The sequence below is a fragment of the Budorcas taxicolor genome, chromosome 16 (assembly GCF_023091745.1).
Source record: "Budorcas taxicolor isolate Tak-1 chromosome 16, Takin1.1, whole genome shotgun sequence".
In the NCBI taxonomy this organism is placed as follows: domain Eukaryota; kingdom Metazoa; phylum Chordata; class Mammalia; order Artiodactyla; family Bovidae; genus Budorcas; species Budorcas taxicolor.
Window position 1 is genome coordinate 47,644,691 of NC_068925.1, and position 23,648 is coordinate 47,668,338.

Consider the following 23,648-nt stretch of genomic DNA (forward strand, 5'->3'; position numbering starts at 1 on the left):
ACATCCCGAGTACGGGCACAGGCCAGCTGGTGAAGACCCATCCTTATAATCATGCTGCCCGAGCCCTTGACTGTAAGAATCAGCCAGAGGCCCGTGTCAAGAGAGGACAGCCGCCTGCCCGCACACTGAGGCCCAGGGCTCCTTGCAAACCAGTTAGGATACGGAGGGCCAGAGAGCCCAGACCATGGGGCATTTCCAAACCGCAGTAAGTGGGGGCTGTGTGTGCAACACCCAGGGCAGCAGCGCCATGAACACCAGGTAACAGGCTGTTTGTGTAGCCATAGGGTGACCTCTTTTACCCATCAGTCAGGTCCCCGATGGAGGCTGAGTCATATAACCCAGGGACACGCCTGAGTCTGAGAGTTACTTTTCAGTCCAGTTATGGTCTCTCTTTCCTGTGATTCATTGGGGAGGCAGATTTTTCTGCGTGTGTACCTCGGTCCCATGACACACAGGATAACTCGGTCAGTTCACGGTGCCAGTGGTACTGAATGACTGACTGCACTTGGCTGAGGGTTCCTGCTCCACAGTGTTTAATAATAAGAGAACTTGGTAGGCGGGCTCTGTCAGTGCGGCCAGAACAGCCCGGCAGGCAGCCTGAAGATCTTCTAAAGGAAAAGAACAAATGCTGGCTTGCACGAGGGAAGCTTGATGTTAGGAGTTTCTGATCACATGCACTGTACAAAATGGACTTTTCTAAGACCCTACATCATTTAAAGGCCCACATATTCAGAAAACTCCCATCTCTACAAATCCTGTTACATTGCAGGGTGTATTCGTAAATGCCAGGGCCTCTACTTCCCAACCCTTCAGAGAGTGACAGCTTCAATAGAACAGTTACTTTGGGTCAGCCAAGACAGAGACTTGAAACACTGGCTGCACCAAGTCAGGGGCTGTAAGATGTTGAGACAGTTGAAAATCTCTGAGGTGCTCTGAACCATGCTGACAGGTTCTCTTCTTGAGGGTCCAGCCAGCACACCAGGGGGGGTCTGGGTAAATATCCGTGTTGGCAGGTGGAGATCAGGGTTGGGGAGTGGGGAGGGGTGCCTGGCATGAGCGGGCCGTTCCTATGGGGTCTTTGCTGTGCTGGCTGAAGTTCTGCTGCTTTTGGAGCAGTGAGGGGGAAAGAGTGTCACAGCAACCCACGCCTCTGTGTCCTGGGATGAGATGGTCCATCTGGGTGTGCGCGATGATCGTTTGTTGTGCTTCTATGGAGATGTGTCTCCAGGCCATATTTATGTGGAATGAGGAAGCACAGCTGTGACCATTCCACACGGGTATGCGAGATGTTGTACGATTCCCAATACTTCACTACTTCTATAAAGTGCTGCCGGATAAATAAAGATATTTCCTAACCAGAAGTACTGAGTGATAACCAGATGTTGGCTCTGCAGCATTTTGAAGAGAGGTTTCGAGCTGGATCTTTTATTTCATTTCCAAATGTTTTTCTTTGCAAGATGAGCAGTGAGGTTTAGCATGTCCTCATCCTAAAATGAGAGGGGTGATCTCTTTTGAGACGACCAGGAGGAGGACCCTTCTGATGACCAGGGAGGGCTTGCACTGGTCTGTCACCCGGATCCCACAGGGGACCGTGGCTTGTAGAGGAAGGGAGGGGCAGACTGGATTATGTTCGTAGTACTGCCTCTGAAACTGGGGTGGGTATTTCTCCATTTTCACAACAAGAGTTCACTGGGGAGGAATTTTCCAGTTGGAGTATGTACCAAGAACAGGCAAATAGATCAAGTGGGAAAAACTCGTAGGTTGGAAATACCACCTCTGACGCAGTGATGTGGGATGCAGAGCTCACCCTTTGACCTCTGTGCAGGTTTCTAGTTTGTAAAATAAGGATGCTTATCCTAACCACCATGCCAAGTTGTTAAATGATTGAAGAAATATGACATAGATGCTCTGTAAGTGCAAAGTGGTATGCATACCGAGGTTAGGTTAAGAACTTGCTTCAGTGTCTCAATCAGCACCGCTTGGAAAGCATTCGCCTCATTCAGGTGATCCATTGCCCCCAGTAGCTGGGTTTGTTGGGAGGAAATCTGTCAGTTGGGTTCTGGAAATGGCCCTCTACAGATACCACCCCCCTGCTCCCTTGGCTGAAGTGCAGTGCCTTCCATGTGGCCAGCCACCTGTGAGTCCTGCCTTGTGTGTGGGTGCTGCGGGGTGGGAAGGAGGGAGTGGGTGCTAGCTCCATTCAGCAGGTGCCTCCTTCCCTCTGGCCCTGTCGCCAGTGGGACCCAAGCTAGCGCACAGGCTCCACGTATGCCAGGGCAGCCTGGGGAGCCTCGCACTTGCCATCGGGGCTCTGGATTCGGACTCCACCCCCAGTTCTGGGCCCTGGGCCCAGGCACTTCTCCAGCTTTAGCTCCGTTTCTCCCTGTGTGAAATGAGAGGTTTGCCATGAGGCCCAGAGCATAGGGTCACATCCTCAGACCCCAAAATCCTTAGCTTCGTCACCTGATTCCTGTCTTTCAGGCTATGTGCGGTCAAATTCCTCTATCTGCATTTCCTGCTGGAAAATGCCAAGCTTAGGTTGTTGGGTCCCAGGGTCTCCAGGGCACTCCATGTTGAGGAGGGGAGGGGATTTACAATCAGACAGATGGTGAGGTTCGTCTGCATCCTTGAGGGCTGAGTGTGACTGGGGTCTGAGGGGACTACCCTGGCCTTCCTTTCTCCATCCTTAAGATCATACGATAGGCTTGTTCTCTGCCATGTTCACGTCATCTTGATTACTGTCATCCCTTTCTTTTGCTAATACCCGTAAATCTTCTCTCTCTGGACAGCAGCCAGTTCTGGGAGTCAGACTTTTCGCTGCCTTTTTAATGAACTTGTCCAGACCTCATAAGAAGCAAGACGTTAAGTCAAAGATTGTTTAGTGGGCTTCATTGTCTGACTTTGAGAGTATCATTTCCTTTCTTTTGGACCCTGTTACGTAAGAGTTTCGTGGAGATTGTTTCTGGGTTCCCTGGACCATTTGTTCTCCTTTCACTGTTACAGAGGTCGACATAAACTCCATGGTAATTTTATGTCTTCCTGATTTTAGAAGGGCCATCTTATCGGTGTGGTTTTCTATAATAGCTGAAAATCACAATTCAACTTTATCAGGAAAACAAAATGTAAAATAATGTGTCAAGGAAGACATGTAAGCCCAAAGTAGTTTCATCAAGTTTTTTTTTTAAGATGTGTTTTGGTTGCCATGCCTAATGATCATAGCCCTTGGAATGAGTCCATGGTTATAGCTTCAGTCTGTTCCATGGAAGTGACTCTGATGTCGTAAACCGAATTGACTTGGCTGACAGGATAATCATGCAGAAGAAAAGCTGTTTGAACCCATATGTTTGCTGTGCTCAGTGGCAGAAAGGGGCAATTTACCGTATGCAGAAATGGGCTGCTGTTGAAAGTGAACAAACTGGGATGGTGTCACCAAAGGAGAAGGGACCAGGTCGAAAAAGTGCTGTGATATTAAGTGGATCTTTGGTGGAGAGGCAAGGTGGCCAACTGGAGGGGTGTATAGAAAGCTCTTTTACGTGGGTCATAGCTGCATCTGCATCCTGCCAGCGAGATAGCTGATAAACCAAGTGTCAGGATTAAAGGCTACAGGGTGGGGTAGTGGGGCAGCATTGCAGTTGGGACCGAGTTTCCTTAGAAGCCCTGGTGAGTTGAGTTAAAAACTTAAAAAGCCAGCTTAAAACTCAGCATTCAGAAAACAGTGATCACCGAATCCGGTCTCATCACTTCATGGAAAATCAGTCAGTTCAGTTGCTCAGTTGTGTCCAACTCTTTGCGACCCCGTGGACTGCAGTGCACCAGGCTTCCCTGCCCATCACCAACTCCTGGAGCTTTCTCAGATTCATGTCCATCGACTCGGTGATGCCATCCAACCATTTCATCCTCTGCATATACATGTCCCCTTCTCTTCCTGCCTTCAGTCTTTCCCAGCATCAGGGTCTTTTCCAGTGAGTCAGTTCTTCACATCAAGTAGCCCAAGTATTGGAGTTTCAGCTTCAGCATCAGTCCTTCCAATGAATATTCAGGACTGATTTCTTTTAGGATGGACTGGCTGGATCTCCTTGCAGTCCAAGGGATGCTCAAGAGTCTTCTCCAACACCACAGTTCAAAAGCATCAATTCTTCAGTGCTCAGCTTTCTTTATAGTCCAACTCTCACATCCACACATGACTACTGGAAAAACCATAACTTTGACTAGATGGACCTTTGTCAGAAAAGTAATGCTTTTGCTTTTTGATATGCTGTCTAGGATGGTCATAGCTTTTCTTCCAAGGAGCAAGCATCTTTTAATTTCATGGCTGCAGTCACCATCTGCCGTGATTTTGGAGCCCAAGAAAATAAAGTCTGTCACTATTTCCATTGTTTCCCCATCTATTTACCAGGAAGTGATGGGACCAGATGCCATGATCTTCATTTTTTTAATGTTGAGATTTAAGCCACCTTTTCACTCTCCTCTTTCACCTTGATCAAGAGGTTCTTTAGTTCTTCACTTTCTGCCATAAGGGTGGTGTCATCTGCGTATCTGAAGTTATTGATATTTCTTCTGGCAATCTTGATTCCAGCTTATGCTTCATCCAGCCCAGCATTTTGCATGATGTACTCTGCATGTAAGTTAAATAAGCAGAATGGCAATATACAGCCTTGACATACTCCTTTCCCAATTGGGAACCAGTCCATTGTTCCATGTCCAGTTCTAACTGTTGCTTCTTGACCTGCATATACACTTCTCAGGAGGCCGATAAGGTGGCCCAGTCATGGAAAATAGATAGGGAGAAAATGGAAACAGTGGCAGAGTTTATTTTCTTGGGCTCCAAAATCACTGTGGACAGGGACTACAGCCATTAAATTAAAAGATGTTTGCTCCTTGGAAGAAAAGCTATGACCATCCTAGACAGCATATCAAAAAGCAAAAGCATTACTTTTCTGACAAAGGTCCATCTAGTCAAAGCTGTGGTTTTTCCAGTAGTTATGTACGGATGTGAGAGTTGGACCATAAAGGAGGCTGAGCACCGATGCTTTTGAACTGTGGTGCTGGAGAAGACTCTTGAGAGTCCTTTGGACTGCAAGGAGATCAAACCAGTCAGTCTTAAAGCAAATCAACCCTGAATATTCATTGAGAGAACTGATGCTGATGCTGAAGCTCCAGTACTTTGGCCACCTGATGCGAAGAACCAACACGCTGGAAAAGACCCTGATGATGGGAAAGGTTGAGGGCAAGAGGAGAAGGGGATGATAGAGGATGAAACAGTTGGATGGCATCATCAATTTAATGGACATGAGTTTTATAGGATACTAAAAGAGGAACTCCCCAGGTCAGTACTGGGGAGATCATTGGAGAAATAACTCCAGAAAGAATGAAGGGATGGAGCCAAAGCAAAAACAATACCCAGCTGTGGATGTGACTGGTGATAGAAGCAAGATCCAGTGCTGTAAAGAGCAGTATTGCATAGGAACCTGGAATGTCAGGTCCATGAATCAAGGCAAATTGGAAGTGGTCAAACAAGAGATGGCAAGAGTGAACGTCGACATTCTAGCAATCAGCAAACTAAAATGGACTGGAATGGGTGAATTTAACTCAAATGACCATTATATCTACTACTGCGAGCAGGAATCCCTTAGAAGAAATGGAGTAGCCATTATGGTCAACAAAAGAGTCTGAAATGCAGTACTTGGATGCAATCTCAAAAACGACAGAATGATCTCTGTTCGTTTCCAAGGCAAACCATTCAATATCACAGTAATCCAAGTCTATGCCCTAACCAGTAACGCTGAAAAAGCTGAAGTTGAGCAGTGCTATGAAGACCTACAAGACCTTTTAGAATTAACCCCCCAAAAAGATGTCCTTTTCATTATAGGGGACTGGAATGCAAAAGTAGGAAATTAAGAAACACCTGGAGAAACAGGCAAATTTGGCCTTGGAATGCAGAATGAAGCTGGGCAAAGACTAATAGAGTTTTGCCAAGAAAATGCACTGGTCATAGCAAACACCCTCTTCCAACAACACAAGAGAAGACTCTACACATGGACATCACCAGATGGTCAACACCGAAAACAGATTGATTATATTCTTTGCAGCCAAAGATGGAGAGGCTCTATACAGTCAACAAAAACAAGACCAGGAGCTGACTGTGGCTCAGATCATGAACTCCTTATTGCCAAATGCAGACTTAAATTGAAGAAAGTAGGGAAAACCACTAGACCATTCAAGTATGACCTAAATCAAATCCCTTATGATTATACAGTGGAAGTGAGAAATAGATTTAAGGGCCTAGATCTGATAGATTGAGTGCCTGATGAACTATGGAATGAAGTTCGTGACATTGTACAGGAGACAGGGATCAAGACCATCCCCATGGAAAAGAAATGCAAAAATGCAAAATGGCTGTCTGGGGAGGCCTTACAAATAGCTGTGAAAAGAAGAGAAGCGAAAAGCAAAGGGGAAAAGGAATGATATAAGCATCTGAATGCACAGTTCCAAAGAATAGCAAGAAGAGATAAGAAAGCCTTCTTCAGCGATCAATGCAAAGAAATAGAGGAAAACAACAGAATGGGAAAGACTAGAGATCTCTTCAAGAAAATTAGAGATACCAAGGGAACATATCATGCAAAGATAGGCACAATAAAGGACAGAAATGGTATGGACCTGACAGAAGCAGAAGATAATAGGAAGAGGTGGCAAGAATACACGGAAGGACTGTACAAAAAAGATCTTCTCGACCCAGATAATCACAATGGTGTGATCACTCATCTAGAGCCAGACATCCTGGAATGTGAAGTCAAGTGGGCCTTAGAAAGCATCACTATGAACAAACCTAGTGGAGGTGATGGAATTCCAGTTGAGCTATTTCAAATCCTGAAAGATGATGCCATGAAAGTGCTGCACTCAATATGCCAGCAAATTTGGAAAACTCATCAGTGGCCGCAGGACTGGACAAGTCAGTTTTCATTCCAATCCCAAAGAAAGGCAATGCAAAAGAGTGCTCAAACTACTGCACAATTGTACTCATCTCACATGCAGTAAAGTAATGCTCAAAATTCTCCAAGCCAGGTTTCAGCAATACGTGAACCGTGAACTTCCTGATGTTCAAGCTGGTTTTAGAAAAGGCAGAGGACCCAGAGATCAAATTGCCAACATCCGCTGGATCATGGAAAAAGCAAGAGAGTTCCAGAAAAACATCTATTTCTGCTTTCTTGACTATGCCAAAGCCTTTGACTGTGTGGATCACAATAAACTGTGGAAAATTCTGAAAGAGATGGGAATACCAGACCACCTGACCTGCCTCTTGAGAAATCTGTATGCAGGTCAGGAAGCAACAGTTAGAGCTGGACATAGAACAACAGACTGGTTTCAAATAGGAAAAGGAGTGTGTCAAGGCTGTATATTGTCACCCTGCTTATTTATCTTATATGCAGAGTACATCATGAGAAACGCTGGACTGGAAGAAACACAAGCTGGAATCAAGATTGCTGGGAGAAATATCAATAACCTCAGATATGCAGATAATACCACCCGTATGGCAGAAAGTGAAGAGGAACTAAAAAGCCTCTTGATGAAAGAGGAGAGTGAAAAAGTTGGCTTAAAGCTCAACATTCAGAAAACAAAGATCATGGCATCTGGTCCCATCACTTCATGGGAAATAGATGGGGAAACAGTGTCAGACTTTATTTTCTGGGGCTCCAAAATCACTGCAGAAGGTGATTGCAGCCATGAAATTAAAAGATGCTTTCTCCTTGGAAGAAAAGTTATGACCAACCTAGATAGCATATTCAGAAGCAGAGACATTACGTTGCCAACTAAGGTCCGTCTAGTCAAGGCTATGGTTTTTCCAGTGGTCGTGTATGGATGTGAGAATTGGACTCTGAAGAAGGCTGAGCACTGAAGAATTGATGCTTTTGAACTGTGGTGTTGGAGAAGACTCTTGAGAGTCCCTTTGACTGCAAGGAGATCCAACCAATCCATTCTGAAGGAGATCAGCCCTGGGATTTCTTTGGAAGGAATGATGCTAAAGCTGAAACTCCAGCACTTTGGCCACCTCATGTGAAGAGTTGACTCATTGGAAAAGACTCTGATGCTGTGAGGGATTGGGGGCAGGAGGAGAAGGGGACGACAGAGGAAGAGATGGCTGGATGGCATCACTGACTTCGATGGACGTGAGTCTGAGTGAACTCCGGGAGTTGGTGATGGACAGGGAGGCCTGGCGTGCTGTGATTCTTGGGGTCGCAAAGAGTCGGACACAACTGAGCGGCTGAACTGAACTGAACTGAAGAGATGGTGAAGGACAGAGAAGCCTGGCATGCTGTAGTCCATGAGGTCGCAAAGAGCAGGACAGAACTGGGCAACTGAACAACATCAATGAAACTAGTCAGTTAACTGATGTACATCACAATGTGTTTGCCTATTAAAAATTCAGATTATCAGGCTGCTACCTTGGAATCTGTTTTTACAAGTCCCCACCCCAGGAATTCAGATGGGTGGCTGAATATGAGGAGAATACAGAAGAATGCAGTAGTCTACAGATGAAAGAATAAAAAGGTATATTTTTTACAGTGTTTCGTTAATGGTCAAAGAACAAAGGGTGGGGATTGACTTAAGGATGGATATTTGGTCATTCAGGAGGATGGTGATCCAGTGGGGTTGTAATTTACAGATTGGAATAAGTATATACAAGTAGCAGTCAGCTACTTCCCTTTGTGTTTAGCTCATTAAGTCTTTGAATCTTAGCAGTTTGTGAATTTTATTTAGTAGCTCAAAACTTGAGAAACTAAGTAAATCAGATTCTTTTGACAACCTGTGTACTCTTATGACTGTGATCTGATTGAAAATAGTATGGAGCCATGGGGTGTGCTCCCCATGGAGTCTGTCCCCATGGCCTCTGGTTGAGGCCAGGGTGGGGGGCATGGAGTGACTGTCCCACTCTCTATATTGAAACTTTCAGCCTCAGAAAAGTCACAGAGTTCTCAGTTGAACATCTGCAGCTGCTGAGTGTCTTGCAGCAGTTTTTCAGTAGTGTTGTCATTGCATGGAAAGGTGTGTACGAGACTTGTCACTGTCATTGTCCTTTGATGCTCTGACAGCAGAGTTAGGTACCCTTGGACAAAGGTCAGCACACAGTGGTGGCCTACTACCTCTTTCTGTCCAGCTCAGGAGCTAAGAAGAGTTACTTGTTTCAATGGCTTTTAGGAAATCAAAAGAATAATATTTTTTCATACAATAAAATAATATGAAACTCAAGCTTCAGTGTCCATAAATACAGTTTTATTGTTATATAGCAAAGCTTGTTCACTTACACATTCCCTTTGGCTGTTTTGCACTATGGCATCAGAGCAGAGCATCTGCCCACAAAACCTTAAGCACTGATACCCGGCTGTTTATGGAAAAGTGTGTGACTACCCTGCTGTAGGAAAATAAGGTGAAATGTGCTCATGGCAGGGAGAAAACAAAATACTTTAAAAGTTTTGTGTTTCATACTTAATAGCAAAGATTATTTGAAAGTATTTTCCTTTGTAAACTTTTCATTTGATAAAATCTGATTTAGTACCAATTTAATAATAAAAGGATATAAACTTGCATATATTGAGTTAGTGGTTGGAAGAAGTCTAACCTAAATCTGCCTCTCATTCCTAAGTCATGTCTTCCCACTGTATGAAAAGCATATTATGTTGGAAGTGAAAATGAATTATAAGTTGCAGCCAAACCCTGTTTGACTTGTAGGGAAGTATAATTCTGGTGCTGTGACCAGTCAGTTTTCAGAAGGTCGTTTTCCTGGAAACAGAAGAAGAGCAGAAAGCATCAGGACCACTCTCTGAAGTGAGGACGTGTCCTTGCAGCCTCACAGTGACCTGATCAGTCCCTGTCTGGGGCGGCCCCTCAGACATGGCTGGCACCTGAGCCTCAGGTTCTCCTCACTTCTCCACTCCTCTGGGTCATTTTTTTTCTTTTTTGGGGGGAAGGGGCGGTCATTTTTCATAAACTTGTCAGCACCAAAGGCTGTCGAATCACAGAAGTGACTGCTCATTGGAGTTTTTTACTATTTGGGCGTTATTTAAAGAAACAACAAAATAGTTGAGAGAAAGTGATGCCTTGAGCACTGTTTTTAAACTTCTAGAGTCTGCTCTCAGAGAAGGCAATGGCACCCCACTCCAGTACTCTTGCCTGGAAAATCCCATGGATGGAGGAGCCTGGAAGGCTGCAGTCCATGGGGTCACCATAGGGTCGGACACGACTGAGCGACTTCACTTTCACTTTTCACTTTCATGCATTGGAGAAGGAAATGGCAACCCACTCCAGTGTTCTTGCCTGGAGAATCCCAGGGACAGGGGAGCCTGGTGGGCTGCTGTCTATGGGGTCACACAGAGTCGGACACAACTGAAGTGACAGCAGCAGCAGCAGCAGCAAAGTCTGCTCTATCCTCTGGTGAGTCAGTTGATTGTCAATATGGAGTTAACACAGATGTTTATCATTTCAGAGGTTTTCTTTGGGAAAGGAAAGAAAACCGTCTTTAATGTTATTCTGGAAGTTTTAGCCAATACAAACAGACAAATAGTAAAAGAGATATAAATATTGAAAGGATTTTCATTATTTGCATATGGTGTGATTGCCTGTCTTTATTTACTTATTTGGCTGCATGATGTGACATGTGGGATCTTAGTTCCCCAAGCAGGATTAAACCCATGCTCCCTGCTTTGGGAGTATGGAGTCTCAATCAGTGGACCCCCAGGAAGTCCCTGATTGCCTTTCTTTAAAGAACCAACTGAGGGACTTCCCTGGTAGTCCAGTGCTTAAGACTCCCAAGTTTGGGACTTCCCTGGTGGTCAAGTGGTTAAGACTCTGTGCTTCCAACGTAGGGGATGCGGGTTCAATCCCTGGTCAGGGAACTAAGATCCTACATGCCACGCAGCAAGGCCAAAAATAAAAAATAAAATAAAAATAATTAAAAAAAAAAAAAAAAAAGACTCCCAAGTTCCCAATGCCAGGCACCCAGGTTTGATTCCTGGTCAGGGAACTAAGATCCCACGTGCTGGAACTAAGGGTTTGTGTACCACAACTAAGACCTGGTGCAGCCAAGTAAATAACTATTTTAGAAAGAAAGAGAGGCTTCCCTGGTGGGTCAGATGGTAAAAAAAGAAAAATCTGCCTGCAATGTGGGAGACCCAGGTTCGATCCCTGGGTCAGGAAGATCCCCTGTAGAAGGGAATGGCTACCCACTGCAGTGTTCTTGCCCAGAGAATCCCATGGACAGAGGAACCTGAAAGGCTACAGTTCATGGGGTTGCAAAGAGTTGGACATGACTGAGCAACTAACACTTTCCCCTTTCACTTAGAATAAGAGAACAAACTGAAAACTCAGGAGTTGAATGAATTGGCCAGTGAGGAAACCCACATATGTAAATCAGTGGCTCATGAATCAGTGGTTCATGATCTTGCTTCCCTCCTGGCCCCAGCACAGAGCCCGAGGAGCCGGCGGGTCAGGCCAGGTGGCTCTGCTCTGCGCTCTGGTGGTTCACGTCCTTCATGGTCAGCCAGCGTCCTCACAGTGACCTGTAGGCGGGGCAACTATGCCATTCATCATCCAAACTGGGACATTTTTGAGAGTGAAAGGGATGTTTACAAGAAAGTAGCAGAAGCAGACTCATTATTCTTGGCACACATTCACATACTTTAAGTTCTCTCTCTGGTATTTTGTGTTCTGGTTACGTATTGCTGCATGACAAACCACTCCAGAATTCAGTGGCTTGTGAGAACGATTTGATCTCCTCTCACACCCGTGGGTTAATGGGACTCAGCCCGATGGTGTTTGCTTGGAGTGTGCTCGTGTGCTCACAGCCGATGGCAGCTGTATCCTGTTGAAGAAGAGGCACACGGGTGCCCCTCATAACTGCAGCTGGGGTGGCTGAGGGTGGCCTGCCATTTTTTACATACAGCCTCTCCCTGCTCTAGGTCAGGCTTCCTCCCAGTCCAGCAGCCCAGCAGTTGCAAGGTACTTGGGTTGTTACAGGGTAGCTAACTCCCCCTCAAAAGCACATCCCCAGATGAAGCTGCAGGGTCCCTTGTGACCTGGCCTTGGAGTCTGCACCATCCCGTCCACAGCATCCTCTTGGACGAAGGCAAGTTCTGGGTCCATGCAGGTCAAGAAGGGACTCTGAAGCCTGGTGTTCCCGAATGTGGGATTCTCAAGGCCACACTGTGTGTCACCGCTGTTTTTCTGAAGAATGTCTTCTCAGTGTCTTTTTTGTTTTCCTTCATAACATTGCTGACCATATTCATACAAGGAGCAAATTTATTTAGTAGATTTTGACATTTTTGGCATATTTGATTCTTCTCTGTATACTGTAATATTCTTTTTTAGTTATTTCACTTAGCATCTTTTTAAAAATTGTATAATTGATTTATAGTATTAGTTTCAAGTGTACAACATAATGACTCAAAATCTTCATAGATTGTGCTCCATTTATATTCAAGAATAATACCCTCTAGGTCCATACATGCTGCAAGTGACAAGCCTTTGTCCTTTTTTATGACTGAGTATATTCCATTGTATGTATATATACCACGTGCTCTCCATCTGTTCCTCTGTCAGTGGACACTTTAGGTTGCTTCCTTGTCTTTTGTAAATAATGCTGCTGTGATATAACTTAGGGGTACATACATCTTTTCAAATCAGTGTTTTCATTTTCTTTGGCTCTATACCCAGGAATGGGATTGCCGGATCATATGATAGCTCTGTTTTTGTTTTTTAAGGAGCCTTTCCACTGTGGCTATACTGGTTTACATTCCCACCAACGGTGTGGTAGGGTTCCCTTTTCTCTGCATCCTCACCATAATTTGTTACTGTGGTCTGTAAACTGTAGTATTCTTAATTGAGAAAATACTCTCAATTTTAAATTTCTTTGTTCCAGAACATGTAAATATTTTTCACAGGTATTGTCTTTTTGCCTCCATTCAGAATACTTTTTTTTTTGACAAATTTCTGAAATAAATTGTTTATGATCTTTTGAATGCTTCAAGTTGAGATGCCATAAAACTGTAGGCAAACCTTGTTAATTTCATCCCATTCCAGGAAAGAATATAAATTTAATTGAAAATGACAGCTCCACCAGATGATTCCTACCCAAAATTGAGATATTCCAAAATGCCATTCTATAATTTCAAAATGCAATAAACAGAGTTCTTATTTGTTCAGTTTTTCCTTCCTTGAGAGATCAGTTTCACAGTATTCTTAGTTACACAGTTTTCAATGATTGCAGTTTCTTAAATATTTTAAAGTTGCATGATTTAAGGGTTTTTCAAAAGCAGTCCTACAAAGGTTCACACTTTCCTAATACACAGATTTAACACATGCTGCAGTTCTTCTATTCAGAATAGGCTTCACAAGAAATGATCTTGTTACTCTGAATACACAAAAGTGTTTGTGTATTTTGACAACTTTAGCTTTATTTTCCATAGGCAGAATGTCACAGCTCATTTTAACAAAATTATGCATCGTGTACACTATAATTCTAAGACTATTTCTGCTCCATGGGTTTCTTGATTTAATTAAAACCCTTTACCAGGAGGCTGTACCTTCACCAAAATTGGTATTTGAGTATCACCACAAAAGCACACCATTTTACATTCAGTGTGGAGCTTGTTGACTGAGTGTAGTGACATTGACAGTAATGTCAGGTGTTCTACCTTCAGCGAATCAAAGTCATTTTTCATTTGAAATGTCTGGTTGACACTGATATAAAACTGGTGCATTAGCAGTTGTGAGCTTCTGCTGATACCAACTTACAAACAGCTATTGCTGTATCTTTCATGTGTGCCTTATGAACCTTAGCATGGAAAAGAGAGTGAAATTAACATAGAGGAACTACCTTTTGATCTAAATGAAAAGTCATTTTTCCACAGCTGTATGTAAATACCCCTGCTGCTGGCAGCCTCACTTTTGGCCGTACTTTTTAAAGAACAACTCACTATTGAAGATGCTGGTGTTTCTAAGGCAGATCTGAGGCTTTTAATTTTCATATGGCTGGAAATTGGCACTGTGGATGGTCAGTGTTGAGAAACAGTTTTTAGGGACTTCCCTGGTAACACAGTGGATAAGAATCTGCCAGCCAGTGTAGGGGACACAGGTTTGATTCCTGTTGGTGATGAAAATGGGCTTCCCTGGTAGCTCAGCTGGTAAAGAATCCACGTGCAGTGCAGGAGACCTGGGTTCAATCTCTGGGTTGGGAAGATCCCCTGGAGAAGGGAGAGGCTACCCACTCCAGTATTCTGGCCTGGAGAATTCCATGGACTATATAGTGATGGTGATGAAAATACTGTTGGTGATAACATCACTTTTTAAAAAACATCTAGGGTGATTGCTGAGCCAACCAAAACATCATGAACTGTGTTATGCCAGATAAATCCCACCTGTGACGTTTCCCATGACCACCCAGGCTCGGCAGCCTCCAGCCCCTCCTCTGCTACCTCCCTCCCACCACACTCCTCACAGGCAGATGGATACTCACTGTCACCTCCTGCGTTTCCCTCACACATTTTCATTCACAAGTCCCCTTCCCCAGGAGAAAAACACATTTCTCCTAAGCTTCTTTTAGGGTGATAGAAGTGTTCTGTATAGTGATTTTGGAGATGGTTTCACAAGTGTACACACCTGTCAAAACTGATGAAATTGCACACTTCAAACAGGAGCAATTTATATTATATGTAAATTAAACCTCAATAAAGTTTTTTTCATGCACTGCAGAGAATTTAATGAAAATGTGTATGGAGTCATGTCTTTATATGTTGGACTAAGGTAGCTGCCCATTTGAGGGACTTCCTGGTGGTCCAGTAGTTAAGAATCTACCCTGCAGTGCTGGGGACATGGGTTGGAGCTCTGGTCAGGGAACTAAGATCCCACATGCTATAGGGCAAGTAAGCCCACACACCACAATTAAAGAGCCTGCACGCTGCAACAGAGATGCTTTGTGCCACAACTAAGACCTGACAGAGCCAAATAAAGTACTTTTTTTTTAGTATCTAATTTGAAAAGTCTTATGACAGTAAAAGAAAATAATAAATATTGATTTCCTGAGTAAAGAGCATTTTTATCAGTCAGCAAAATTTTAGCTTGTTTGCTGAGAGAATAAGGGGTTCTGTTTCTCATAACTTGAGGCAGAATAATTTTTAAATCTCCCATTTGATATAATTTGGTTTGCACTTCTCTGTCTTTGAAAGTATTTTTTTATGTTTTAAAGAAATTTAAGGTACTTTGTGACATATCAGTGTTTAGAATTGAATATTAAGAGTGTTTCTCCCATGTAGCTAGTTTCTGGTTGTTTTCTGCATTTGTGGGTTAAATCCATAGATAAGCAATAGAGAGCCATGAGCAGGGCAGTTTAATTTCATTTCCCACCACTTGTCCTCGGTAAGTCACTCGCCCACTTCACGCCTGATTTTCTGACTCTAGAAGACGTTGGTGCTTGGCCGCTGTTTTTGTGAGCTGTGACATTCATGCTCTGTGGGCCAGTGGAGTCGTGAGTGCCCAGTGAATCCCGCGGCTGCTGGAGTGTGTAGTATTGTCTTTCTTCCCACAAATCCCAGGCCTGATGCTGACGGCTTGTTTTTCTGCCACAGGGGACCATCAGCGTTGGCATCGACGCCACTGACCTTTTTGATCGCTATGAGGAGGATTACGAGGATGTGTCTGGAAGTGGCTTTCCACAGATTGAAATTAACAAGATGCACATATCACAGTCTATTGAGGTAAAGCATACAGACACATCCCCCAGTGCAGGGGGGCTTGGGGGGTGGAGGGGCTTGGGTTAATGAGGTGCAGCACAACGCACAGCTGGAATGAAAGTCTGCTCAGGGTTTTCTCATCTTTATTCATGAAAGGATGCAGTTAGCCACTTGAAAAAAGAATAGTTCCCGTCACAACCTTGTTTATCCTGCTTTCCTGACCCACATGTTAGCAGCATGAGTACGGGGTTGTGGGGTAGGGTGGCACTTAGCTTCAGGGTCTCGGGGCTCTCCAGCAGGTGGTGGAGAGCCACCACCATGCTCATGGTCTAAGGAGAAGTGGGAGCCAAAGTCATGATTTCAGGAGCAAAACCAGATCTCTGGGAAATTCCAGGAATGGGTCTTAGTTTGAAGGCACATGCTCCTGTGTGCTGAGCCCTGGGGTCACTGAAGTGTCATCTCTCTGGCCGACGTTGGGACATGGCAGTGTTGGGCCATCTGCTGACGGTTACAGCAGGTGTCTGCCCCTTCAGCTTATCCACTTCTGCTCAAGTGCATCAGCCTGGAACATGAAGTCCCAACTCAGGGAAACTCTCCCCCTCCTGCGGCTTCCCATCAGTCAATGCGTCCGCAGGCAGGACTGGGGAGTCCTGGACGTCCCCATGGGTGATGTCACCATGGAGCCTGATGCTGAGGGGACACTGGAAACCAGCATCTAGCCCTACATTGCTCCTGGTTTTTTGGAATTTGCACGTTCAAGCTTTTGCAAAACCTGACCGTGGTGGCCAGGTGCCATTCAATGGCACAATGGGAGAGGGGTGCGGCAGGCCCACATCCTGCCCGCTCGAGCTGCAGACACACCTGTGCTGGCCTCACACTTAGGGCGCATTGGGCAGACTGCTGTCCTCAGCACTTCCGGTTACTTCGATTACTGTATTACTGGCTGATATCATTTCCTAGGCACCCCTGACAGCTTCAGACACAGCCATCCTCTCTGGAAGCCTCTCAACCCAGAATGGGAATGGAGGAGGTTCCATTAACTTCGCGCTCAGACGAGTCACTTCTGCAAAGGGCTGGGGAGAGGTGAGCATGCCAGCGAGGGGTCGGGTTGTCATCCACCAAGCCCACCCTCAGAATGACCTCAGTGGCCACATCAGGTGTAACAGAGTGCAGCTGTCAAGCTTGTATCAACTGACAGTCACCACTGGAAACCTGTGTCTCACATCTGAGGGGCGCTCTGAGCCTGCCGGGCAGCTCACAGTCAGGACAGAGCAACAGGATGTCCCTGGAGCTTCCAGAAATCTGGAAACTCAGCGTCTCTGTCCCTTAAACAAGCCTGCAGGCCCTTCCCTTCTCCTGCATGATTCGGAAGGTGGGTCACCTCCATCTCAGTGCGCTGGTTCGCTGCTCGGCAGTCATTAAACAGCCAGTTCTGCCAAGCAAATTGAGCCGTATCAAATTAACATTGAGGAGTTGCCTTGAAAGTCACCCAGACTAGTAATGAGGCAGCCAGGATCGGCTGGACTTCACGGCTGTGAGAGCAGAGCCGCTGGTGGGTTTCACGTCAGACCCCTGAGAGCCATCTCCAGTCACCTGTGAGACCTGCAGACGGTGAGGCAGAGCAGATGGACCCTCACAGGAGCCAGCACTGCGCGCGCAGGGCCGAACCCGCCAGCAGAGGGTGGTGTGTGGGCGGCTCCAGCTAGGGCAACGGGGACCAGGGGCCCGTGGCGCTGTCTGGGGAGGGGCTCCTTGAGGAGACTCACCTCATTGAAACCTGCCTCCTTTGGGTCTGTGCACACAGTCCTCTCCCTTTGTCAAAGATTAGAATGAGATACTAAGAATCTTCCCGCCCCTGCTTTTACAGGTGGCTTTGAATTAAATGAAGAAATTAGACCTTGGTTACTGCTGTGAGGTAAAACACTATTAATTCTTCTTCTTTTTTTTTTTGAACAGTTAGAATTTGGAGCTGGGGATCTGCAGGGGCCTTTATTTGGCCTGAAGCTGTTCCGTAATCTCACACCAAGATGGTAAGTATATCGAGATAAATGCCCTTTGGTGGTCTTTGTGGATTTAGACCAGAGCCTGTGTTTTTTTCTTGTCAGGTCATCTGGAGTTACCTTCTCTGACCTGCACAGTCACTGCGGGCAGACCCTGCCACGCTGGCACGGGGTCCAGGCGGTGTGCTTGGTGCAGAGAGCACTGGATTGGGCAGTGGGGTGGGAGGGGTCTGCCCTTGTCCCAGCCCGGGGCCAGGCCCTCCATGGTCCTCAGGTTCCTGCTCTGTGGGGAAAGGCCCCTGTCTGGTCACGTGGGCTGTGAGGCCCATGATGTGAGGCACTGGAGGCAGTGCACGCTCACAGGGAAGTGGGTCCTGTTCTGAGTCTTTATCCACTAGTGGGTCATTTCTTTGTTGCAGAGAACAGTTTCAGGTTTGGAATGGGGCTTTACCAAGCAGTGAGGCAGTGAGTGAGGCGGCCTGTCAATCTGTCTCTCTGGTAGCTTTGTGTTAGGCCAGAATATTAAACTGCCCCCACCCCAGCTTCATCTTTGCTTTTGCAGTGATGTTGCACCCCTAGGACTGTCCCTTATAGGACACACGTGTTCTTATTCCCCATTAGGGGTACCTGTGTGAGCTCAGGTAGAAGAACTGGGTGGAGGATAAACAGCTCGTTCATCTGGCTACTGAAACGCAGCTGAAGGAGTCCTGGAAAGGAGCACATGTCTGAAAAGAAAAGCAGGGCTTCCCTGGTGGCCCAGAGTTTGGGAATCTGACCACCAGTGCAGGGGACGGGTTCAATCCCTGGTCCAGGAAGATCCCACGTGCCACGGAGCAACTGAGCTCACAAGCCACACCTGCTGACGCCCGTGCTGTAGAGCCTGTGCTCCACAATAAGAGGAGCCACCGCAGTGAGAAGCCCGCACACCACAACCAGAGAGTGTGCCAAGCCGCCTCAGTCACGTCCAGCTCTTTGCAACACTGTGGGCTGTAGCCCACCAGACTCTTCTGTCCATGGGATTCCCTAGGCAAGAATACTGGAGTAGGTTACCATGCCCTCCTCCAGGGGATCTTCCCAACCCAGAGATTGTAGCATCTTTTTAAAAAAAGAAAAAATAGTATTTCATCCCCAGTCAGATGTTCATCTATGAGCCTGCCTTCAGTTCCTGGTAAAGGCAAGTGTGCCATGTGATGCACAGAATGAGTGGTGTCAATCGAGAGGGCATGGCTTCTTAACAGGTGGAGCTGGAAGCTGGTGGAGATGAGCAGAGTCCCTTGCAAAGATGAGCGGGACCTCCAGGCAGAGGGCGTAGGGTGAACCGGATACCATGGCTCGGGGACACCCCCATGGTTTCTCTGGCCTCTGCTCTGGGACTTAGACTTACTGGGTCTTGGATGGATACAGGGATTTAGGCTTTTAACCAGAATTTCCGATGGGTAGTATGTATCCATATCAGCGTTGCCCTAGCCTTGTCTGCTTAGGATTGTCACCACCCATGCTGAAGCTTTTGTCTGGAATTGAATTTCATCATGGTGCCTGGTTTATCAGACTTGGGATCATGAAGATTTATAGAAAGAATACTAGCTAATTAATCCTCTTATCTGCTATTATGGGTGCCTGAGTCCCAGGGTCAAATTATTTCCAAGTCCAAACTGGTGACTGTTGTTGGGTGTGGAATCGGCCCAGAGCCCGGCAGGCAGCCTGTGGGATGTTCTCAGTCTCCCCAGGCAGTGCCTGCCTTATTGCTGTCTCCCCAGAGTTCGTCTCTCTCTAGGACATGCTCCATAAGAACACAAAATCAGATTACTTTGATTAAGCAGAGATCTCTTTCTTTAGGTTTTGATTTTTTTTAATGTTGCTGCATGACATCTCAGGGTGACTTTTATCTGTTCTCTATCTGCTTGCCCCCCGACTCCAGATCCCACTGTGGCCAGAGCGGAATAATGGGGCCTTTGGCTGGTATGGCTGGAGTGTCAGATAAATGAGGGCAGGCTTGGGTTGGGGGCCCTGTGGAGAGCAAGGGGTTGGTTCCTCATTCGTCTGGTCTTGGGAAAAGTTTTGCGTGCACAGGAGCAAATGTCATCAGTTACTACTTGTATTATTATTTTAGTGGCAAAAGCGGGACACAGACACCCAGAGGAGAGTGAAAGTGAAAGTCTTAGTCACTCAGTTGTGTCCAGCTCTTTGCAACCCCATAGACTATAACCTGCCAGGCTCCTCCATCCATGGGATTCTCCAGGCAACAATACTGGAGTAGGTTGCCATTTCCTTCTCCAGGGGATCTTTCTGACCCAGGGATCAAACCCAGGTCTCCTGCATTTCAGGCAGACTCGACTGTCTGAGCCAGTGGGGAAGAGCTTAGGAAGGAGAAAAACTAAACAGGCATCCTTCTAGTGAGGGCTGCTCACTGGAGACCAGCTGTTTGCTCATCTTTAGTAAAGTCCTGTGAATCCCTTTGTTACTGAAATGAAATACCCCTATTTAACCAGAAGGTGGTGCTGACTCCCTTGGAAACGGAACTTCACAGGCCTTACAGAGGACAGTTTCCTAGCTTTTCAAGCAGCTTCAGTCGTGTTGTGTGGCTGTGGGTGCACATCAGCCTCACACGGCAGCTGTGAAAACTACACTGATGCCTGCCTGCTGCCCCCCAGAAAAATGACTCCATTGGTCTGGGGCGGGCTCTGGGTGACAGGCACTTAGACATGGCCTCACGTTAGCACCACTTGGCCAGCTTTTCCATGCCGAGTCTATAAGTCAGCACACCTGGGGTGGGAGCCTGCAGGTGGTTCTAACTTGCAGCAGGATTTGACCTGCTGGTTTAGGAATGCAGATACATGGGTGCCTCTGTGGTTGTGGCTGCGCTTGGAATGGGATGGGGTAGGGGGATAAGTGGACAGAGTCCCCAGATCACCCCCCTGCCCCCTTGTGGGGAGCCAGCTGGGAAGCCGTGGGAGTGATGGTAAGCAGGGGGGGTACTGGCGTAGAGGACACAGCCAAGCCTGGCAGCAAGCCCGGTGTCATCCAGGGCCCTTTCTCTGTGTATCCCCAGCTTTGTGACGACACACTGTGCCCTGCAGTTTTCGTCCCGCGGCATCCGGCCGGGCCTCACCACCGTCCTGGCCCGGAACCTGGACAAGAATACGGTGGGCTACCTGCAGTGGCGCTGGGGCGTCCAGTCAGCCATGAACACCAGCATTGTCCGGGACACCAAGACCAGCCACTTCACCGTGGCCCTGCAGGTGAGGACAGCTCGGGGGATCCTCCTCCAGTCCCTTGCCCCCCACCCCCAAGTCCACTGCCTGCAGGGCCAAAGGCAGGTTCTATCCATCCGCCCTCAGGAGCTGAAACAGGGTTGTGCTCAGGCTCCAGGGAAGCTGTGTTCCACCCATCATAAAGTGAGAGGTCTTTTCCGCCACAGGCCACAGGATCGGGGTCAGGATGCCGTGGTGGCTAGGCAGGAGCTCGAGGTAGCTGCTGCCTTGGGAGAACGCATGCTCGGGTGCAGGAGTTTTTATTTTTCCTGAGAAGTCAGAAGACTGGGTTTTTAAGTGGAATCTCCCAGTTTGTAAAGATCAGCTCCAGGTGGATTTTTACACACCCTGTGGGACAAGGCCCCTGCCCCGGACAGTGCTCAGCCGCCGGCTGGAGCAACCCCCTCAGCTCCGTCTCAGCTGCCTTTTCTCCTTCCACCTCCCCAGCTTGGAATCCCTCACTCCTTCGCACTCATCAGCTATCAGCACAAATTCCAGGATGACGACCAGACCCGCGTGAAGGGGTCCCTGAAGTGAGTGCTGGCCGGGCCAACGCGGGAGTCCACCCGGTCTGTGCCATCAGGCACCTGCTAGGGTTAATGCGCGTTTCCCTTGTGAGACCGTGGGACTTGCTATCCTGCCGTCCCACCCTGAGGAGCTTGGCGTCTAATGTCAGACTCCTCTCCAGTCATTGACCAGGGGTGTCCGTCCTGAACATCCTCCCTGCGAGTGGTGGGAGGGCGAGGGAGTCGGGGATGGGAACCTGGCCTCTGTCCTGGGTGGCGGCTGCCAGTGGTGATGGGGTTGGTGGGGGAGCAGGAGCAGGGGGCCTGGCTGGCTCACTGGTCTGCTCCTTGCAGGGCCGGCTTCTTCGGGACAGTGGTGGAGTACGGAGCAGAGAGGAAGATCTCCAGGCACAGTGTCCTCGGGGCAGCTGTCAGCGTTGGAGTCCCACAGGGTGTTTCCCTCAAAATCAAGTAGGTTGGACTCGGGTCATTCTGGCCAAGAGTTGTCTTGCACCTGGTAACTCATCTGAGCTTCACCTGCATTAAGAAAGAAAGAGCCTTTGCTTAGAATTCCATTAGAGATGCGCTCACTTCTGTCTGGGGTGTGTCAGCAAACGTCGAGTCCAGAAGCCCAACATTCGGTCAGTAAGGCCAAGTCTCTGCTTCAGAAAACTTCCTGTGCCCACCTGCCCCTACTTGCCGCCCCTTGCCTGAAAGGCCTCGCACATTCGCTCACCCACACACTGCACAGTTCACAGTGTGGCATGTACCTCATGGTCCGCAGGGCAAGCAGCATTGGGCTCTCTGCGCCATATCCTCCCACTTCGGTGGCCCAGCTGGTTGCCTCTAAACGGAGGCCTCGCTGTCAGACCCTTGGCTGCTGAGACTCACCCCACGGTGGTCTGCTCCAATCTCCTGGCTTCACCACTGTTGGGCTCTGTGATGCTCACACACTGCTCAGGGTTCCAGCTCCAGCCCGTGCATCCCTCATCCTTCCCCACAGCTCTCCTGGGGGACCTCACAGCGTCACGAATGTCGCACCTCCACTCCCAGGCTCCCCCACCCTCGGTCATGTGCGTCCTTCACAGCCTGCTGGGCCTGGAGTCCGCCCCCTCTCGGCACCTCAAGCTCTGTTTTTCCACCAGTTCTGGCCAGAAAGCCGGGAGTGAGTCTCCCAGCGAGTCTCCCGGTCTCCCAGCTTAACATCCTCTCTCCTCAGAAAGCATATCCTCAGTCTGACCGCTTCTCACAATGTCTGCGGCCACCATCTCCGGTCTGAATTACTGCTCATGTCCTCCTGACCAGTCTCCTCCCTCGGGACGCTGCTCTCCATAGACTTTTATAAATCTAAGCCAGTGTCTCACAGCTTTCTGCATAAGGCCCTCAGGGACTCCCTCAATTCAGGGCAAATTGGCCCCGTCAGAGCCCACAGGATCGAGCCCCTCACTCTCCTCTCTGCCCCCCACCCGACCCTATTCATTCTGGCCTCCAGGCTGCTTCGGGAGCGCACCAAGCCCACTCCTGCTTCTAGGCTTGGCTGGCGCCTGCTGCTCCCCAGTTCCCAGGGAGCCGCACGGCTGATTCCTTCAGTTCCCTCAGGTCTCTGCTGACGTGTCACCTGATTGCCAGAACCATCTCTCGTCACCCTATTAAAACTGGTGGCCCTCACCTTGCCCCGAGCTGTCCACTTCCCCTTTGCCTGTTTCTTATTCTCCGTTGTACCTTCTCCGTCTGACAAGCCATCCGTCCCCTTGCCAGCCCTCATTCAGAGCGCCGTAACTCAGTCCATTTTGTCTGTTCTCTGTGCTTCTGCCACCAAGGACACAGCCAGCACTGAAGAGGGACTCTGTGAGCACATGAGCGAGAAGATGAAGGCCACAGCTCGGCTATGGAGCTGAGATCAAGGCAGCTCCCCATAGCCACAGCTGGCATCAGGCACTTCTCTAACCTGAAACGTGAAGATGCTTGGGATTTAATAAAGAACATGGAGCCGGCAGATTTCTGCATGCCAGTCCCTTCTCCTCCCCCACCTCCCACATCGGGACCTCCAGTGAGGCACCGTCCTCTGTTGTAAATGGCTCCTCCCCGGCAGAGGTCACATTACACAGTCTGAACTGAATTCCTGTCCCAAGGATGCCAGCCTGCCTCTTTGTCCATAGGCTGTATTGTCCG

The 23,648-nt window shown here is 47.7% G+C and overlaps 1 protein-coding gene across 1 annotated transcript in view; it reads left to right on the forward strand.

Moving 5' to 3' along the window:
* DNAJC11 (DnaJ heat shock protein family (Hsp40) member C11) overlaps positions 1-23,648 on the forward strand; it is a 69,346-nt gene that overhangs the window by 37,713 nt on the left and 7,985 nt on the right. The window contains exons 5-10 of the mRNA XM_052653774.1: positions 15,615-15,743; positions 16,680-16,802; positions 17,676-17,749; positions 20,769-20,958; positions 21,418-21,503; positions 21,831-21,947. Of these exons, the coding sequence (XP_052509734.1) occupies positions 15,615-15,743; positions 16,680-16,802; positions 17,676-17,749; positions 20,769-20,958; positions 21,418-21,503; positions 21,831-21,947 (719 nt within the window). The remainder of the gene's footprint in view (positions 1-15,614; positions 15,744-16,679; positions 16,803-17,675; positions 17,750-20,768; positions 20,959-21,417; positions 21,504-21,830; positions 21,948-23,648) is intronic.